The 5,766-nt window shown below is 49.3% G+C and overlaps 1 protein-coding gene across 1 annotated transcript in view; it reads right to left on the minus strand.

Moving 5' to 3' along the window:
- DNAH11 (dynein axonemal heavy chain 11) overlaps positions 1–1,979 on the minus strand; it is a 142,911-nt gene extending 140,932 nt beyond the window's left edge. Inside the window, exon 1 of the mRNA XM_035129059.2 lies at positions 1,403–1,979. Within this exon, the coding sequence (XP_034984950.2) occupies positions 1,403–1,636 (234 nt within the window). The 5' untranslated portion in view covers positions 1,637–1,979. The remainder of the gene's footprint in view (positions 1–1,402) is intronic.
- Positions 1,980–5,766: the final 3,787 nt, after the last annotated feature.

The raw sequence follows: 5,766 nt of genomic DNA on the forward strand, positions 1-5,766 counted from the left end.
ATTTTTACTGCAGCAGAGAATGTTTCTCAAATAAGTAAACATGCTCTTCAGCAAACAAGCAGAAAATGCACCTACATTGTTTACCTTACAGATCCAGAAACAACGGCCACACCTATTGGCATTTGTTTGGGTTTGTAACCTGCCACATTGCTCAGGCTTTTGGTGAGTTACAATACAGAAACACAATCAAACTATAGTTCGCAACAGATAAATCAGACTTGCATATTAATAAATAAAAAACCAGCCCAGGCACAAAGGTCTTACAACATTTTCCAAAAAGACTTGGGCTTTAGCAGGTCTCAAAGGAAAGGTGTTCTATATTTTGGGGCAACCAGACAGGACTATAGCACTGAACATGTTTCAAACAGTATATGTGAGATGAGGTTCTACCAATGAATTAACTGTGCACCTTTTACAACCAAATGGAAATATATGAAATATATTGACAGACTAGTGGTACATGGCTCTAGGGATTAGTGTTAAATAATGCAAACTCATTCTGAAGTAAGAACTGTGCATTAGAAACTTCTCAGGAACAGTCCCCACAACTTCGTTATGTATGGATGCTGTAAAGAAAATAGGTTGCAGGTGGGTACAGCCCACAGGTAGGCCCACAATAGCCAGCAATAATTTTTGTCACTGGAGGTTGGGTGGGATAGAATAATAAAATCACAGAATCATACAGCTGGAGGGGACCAAAAGGGTCATCTAGTTCAAGCTCCTGCAATGCAGGAATCTTTTTTGGCCAACATAGGGCTCAAACCCACATGCCTGGGATTAAGAGTCTCATGCTCTACTGACTGAGCTGAACAGCTCTCTCCCCCCCCCTTATGAAAATGACAACAGTCCACTGTGGACTATGGTCATGTTCAATCCAATTCAAAAGAAAGTGACTGTATATACATGGATACAATCACGTTGTATATAAGCAATCTGAAGTTGTATATAAGCAATCTGAAGTTATAGTCCTACAGTGCAAGCATATCAGTATATGCACCTTTTTCCAACACCTGATGATATTTTGGAGTTAACGTCTCCTAGAATGGCTCCATAGGAGCCAAGGCCCTTTCAGCTCCCCCAATAAAATATTGGAGGGGTCCGCACCCCCTTAAAGTTGATGGGCATTGCCATTCAGATGGTGTGTGCCATGTCATGTGATCGATTATGTGGGCTTACCTGTCCCCCCCCCCAATATTTTATTCACGTTGGCACCCCAGGCTGGCTTCGAGATTTGGAAGTCACCCATACCAAACAGCATGCGCAAAACACATCCACATGGCTGGGTGTTGACGGAGCCCACAGGAGGCGAAGGAGAAACCAGTCCACTTGGCGCACTGCAAGATTACAGAAGGGCGCGCCTGTTCTGGCACCCCACCCAAACACCTCCCTGGCCATTATTTACCTTCGTCCCAGCTGCTAGCCCTCCTGCCAGAGAAAGGCAGAAAGCCAGCAAAGGGAGGCGGCTGTTCTCCAGAAAGTCCTCCAGGAGCTTCTGGTTGTCTTCCTCCGCCAGGAACTGACTCCATTTGTCGTCTTTCAGCTTCAGCAAATGCGCCACGCGACGCCCCACGAACTGGGCCCTCGCGTCCTCCGCGAAACTTTTCTCCTGCGCCGTCTCGTCTTCGTCCTCTTCCATCTCCAGCCCGAGGTTCACACAGGGAGGAGCGGGGAAGGAGGAGGCGACGGCGGCGCTGCAGCTGCAGCTGCAGCAGCTGGGACACTTCGTTGGCGATGCTCTCCTTCGCGGCTGCGCGCCCTTCCCAACTTCTCTCCGCGACGCGAAGCTGGACGCCCTTTCCTCGCCTTCCCCGCGCAGTTCTGGAGATCCCGCTAGTTAGCGCGCGGGCAGCTCACCTGCTGCTGCTGCTGCTTGCGCTCATTGCCGGCCCCCGAGTTGCTCCCCACGCCCCCGCCAGCGTCCGGCTCAACTCGCTGCTCTGCCTGCTCCAATCAGCGGCGGCGTCCCGTTGCCCTGGGGACGAGCGAAAAAGTCACGGCCGGGCCACCCACAGCCGCTTCTCAAGGGAAACAAATCAAAGCCCTGGCCAATTAGGGCCACGTCTTGCCTGGAAGGAACCATCAGCCGCTGCGGGGGTGGAGGGGGGGCAACGGAGAAGCTAACGGGTGGCGAAGGGTTTTTTAATGCCTGGTGCGTCCCACGGATGTTTAGCGACACACCTCCAGGGGTCTCTGCCCCCGCGCGCAGAGGAGCGCGCACCGCAGGTTCTCCCCACGAGCAAATGGACTGGCTCGCTTCAAGGCAACAAAACTAGCCACTCGATAAAATGCTTTGATTTTTATAGTTTCCAAACGGTGTTTTCATTTGGGCAAGGTCGGGTGTTTCTGGGCAGGTGTTCGCAGAAGCCCAACTTGCAGCCAGTGTCTTCAGTTTCTCATAGTTTTGAAATGGCGAAGTAGGCAAGCTGCAGATAATAATAATAATAATAATAATAAATAATAATAATAATAAATAATAATAAATAATTTATTATTTATACCCTGCCCATCTGGCTGGGCTTCCCCAGCCACTCTGGGCAGCTTCCAACAAAATATTAAAATACAGTAATCCATCAAACATTAAAAGCTTCCCTAAACAGGGCTGCCTTCAGATGTCTTCTAAAAGTCTGGTAGTTGTTTGACCTCTGGTGGGAGGGTTTTCCACAGGGTGGGTGCCACTACCAAGAAGGCCCTCTGCCTTGTTCCCTGTAAATTGGCTTCTCGCAGCAAGGGAACCACCAGAAGGCCCTTAGCGCTGGACCTTAGTGTCCGGGTAGAACGATGGGGGTGGAGACATTCCTTCAGATATACTGGACCAAGGCCGTTTAGGGCTTTAAAAGGTCAGCACCAACACTTTGAATTGTGCTCGGAAACGTACTGGGAGCCAATGTAGGTCTTTCAAGACCTGTGTTATGTGGTCTTGGCGGCCGCTCCCAGTCACCAGTCTAGCTGCCGCATTCTGGGTTAGCTGTAGTTTCCAGGTCACCTTCAAAGGTAGCCCCACACAGAGCGTATTGCAGTAGTCCAAGCGAAAGATAACTAGAGCATGCACCACTCTGGCGAGACAAATCCGTGGGCAGATACGGTAAGGTCTCAGCCTGAGTACCAGATGAAGCTGTTAAAAAGCTGCCCTGGGCACAGAATTAACCTGCACCTCCATGGACAGCTGCGAGTCCAAAGTGACTCCCAGGCTGCGCACCTGGTCCTTCAGGGGCAGAGTTACCCCATTCAGGACCAGGGAGTCATCCACACCCGCCCACCTCCTGTCCCCCCAAAACAGTACTTCTGTCTTGTCAGGATTAAACCTCAATCTGTTAGCCGCCATCCATCCTCCAACCGCCTCCAGACAATCACATAGGACCTTCATCGCCTTCACTGGTTCTGATTTGAAAGAGAGGTAGAGCTAGGTATCATCCACATATTGATGAACACCCAGCCCAAACCCCCTGATGATCTCTCCCAGCGGCTGCATATAGATGTTAAAAAGCATGGGGGAGCGGACAGAACCCTGAGGCACCCCGCAAGTGAGAGCCCAGAGGTCTGAGCACTCATCCCCCACCATCACTTTCTGAACAAGGCCCAGGAGGAGCGGAACCACTGTATAACAGTGCCCCCAGCTCCCAGCCCCTCTAGATGGTCCAGAAGGATGTTGTGGTCGATGGTATCAAAAACCGCTGAGAGATCCAGCAGAACTGGGAAACAGCTCTCACCTTTGTCCCTAGCCCGCCGGAGATCATCGACCAGTGCGACCAAGGCAGTTTCAGTCCCATGATGAGGCCTGCTTTTTTCCGCAGATGCAATAGAGGCGGTAAAGAAGGTCTTATTCGCCGTTGCTATTGCCACTTGGTAGGCTCGACATTGAGCTCTAACCCGTGTCTAGTCAGATTCAAAATGAGTTATCCGCCACCGGCGCTCTAGCAGTCTCAGCGATTCATTGCCCTCAGATCCATGGAAAACCACGTGGCTGTCTGGGCTCCATGCAATCGGAGAGGGTGCTTCAGAGCTAAATAGTCAATAGCCCCACATTCCAGCGGGCCACCAGGAAATCAGCTGAAAGGCCATCAACATGGGATAAAACATCCCTTACCACTCTCTGGAAACCATTTGGATCCATTAAGTGGCAGGGGTGGACCATGCGAATCGGTCCCACCTCCCTGCAGAGGGGAAGGGTTGTGGAAAAGTCCAGTTGCACCAAGAAGTGATCTGACCATGGCACTTTAGTTTTACTTTTACTTAATGTCAGATCACCAACATCCATAGAGGTGAACACCAGGTCTAAGGCATGTCTGCGGCTATGAGTTGGCCCAGACTTATTCAGGGACAGCCCCATGGAGGCTATGCTTTCCACGAAGTCCAGAGCGGCCCCAGGTCGTGTCGGCATGGATGTTAAAATCCCCTAGGACAACCAAACTAGGTGTCTCCAGGAGAACACCTGCCATGACCTGAAGCAGCTCGGGCAGGGAATCCTTGGTGCAGCGGGGAGGTCGGTACAGCAAAAGGAATCCTGTACTGCCCCTATTGCCCAATTCCAGAACATGCACTCAGAGAACTGGGTCTTCCCAATAGGACGCCTGGTGCAAACTAATGACTTCCTAAAAATCACCGAAGCCCCCCCTCCCCGCCCACAAGGTCTGGGTTGCTGTGCATAAGAGAAACCTGGTGGAAAAGCAGTGGCAAGGACAGGCTCGTCTGCTCATCCAACTAAGTCTCTGTTACACAAGCCAGGTCAAGTCCTCCATCTACGATCAAGTCATGGATGGTAGTGGTCTTATGGATCATTGACCTGGCATTGCAAAGCTGCACGTTCAGGTCGTGTGGGTATCCCTTGCTGATCCAATAGCCATCCGGTCAAGACCAGACCCGGAGGCAAGGATAGTGCTCAAACAATGACTAAGCCTGCCTCCTCGGTAATGACGTGGTCTGGCCTTAGCATAACTCCTCCTCCTACCCGTGATCCCTGAGATTGGTTGTCCCAGTGCATCCCTCCTGTGGAACCTGCCCCAGCCATTTTGTTGGCTGGGACCCACTCCCAGGCAGCCCTGACCCCTCCCCTTAAAATCAAATTAAAACCTATACAAACAAACAAACAAACAAACAAACAAACAAACAATAAAAACCGAAAACAGTAAAAGTTACAAACACACCAAAATTAAACAACTTCCCACACCTGACTAAACATCCATCCCAGATGCAAATACCCTAAGGCCCAACCTATGTCTAAGGCCCAACCTAGACATAAAACATTTGTCACATTGCTTGCCCTTGTGTAGTTTTTTCTTGTTTAAAGAAATACCAGGCTGGTTGGGGAGCCAGGTATGCACTATGGCATGTGTCACTGGGGCTCTAACCGAAGTGTGAACAAACTTTGATCTCCCGATGTTGCTGAACTACAACTCCCATCACCCCTGGTTATTGGCCAAGTAGACTGGGGCTAATGGGAGTTGTAGTTCAGAAATATATGGGGGTGCACACCTGCTCTCACCCTTTGATGGTGCTTGATTAGGAATGTGTCTTCCTGCTGCTGAACTATATATTACTTTTATAGCACAATCCTATACATTTATTAGGATATGTGTCTCCCTTTGTTCAATGTTGCTTACACACTATCTTATTACAATCTTGATGTTTTGAAGGTTGTTTATGTATACACCACCTTGAATACTGAGTCTATGAGTGGAAATAGGACTCAAATATTATAAATTAGTACACACAATACAAATATTATTAATAAATACAAGTTTTTTTAAAAAATAAACATACATTCAAACT

This window comes from Zootoca vivipara, chromosome 12 (assembly GCF_963506605.1).
Source record: "Zootoca vivipara chromosome 12, rZooViv1.1, whole genome shotgun sequence".
In the NCBI taxonomy this organism is placed as follows: Eukaryota; Metazoa; Chordata; class Lepidosauria; order Squamata; family Lacertidae; genus Zootoca; species Zootoca vivipara.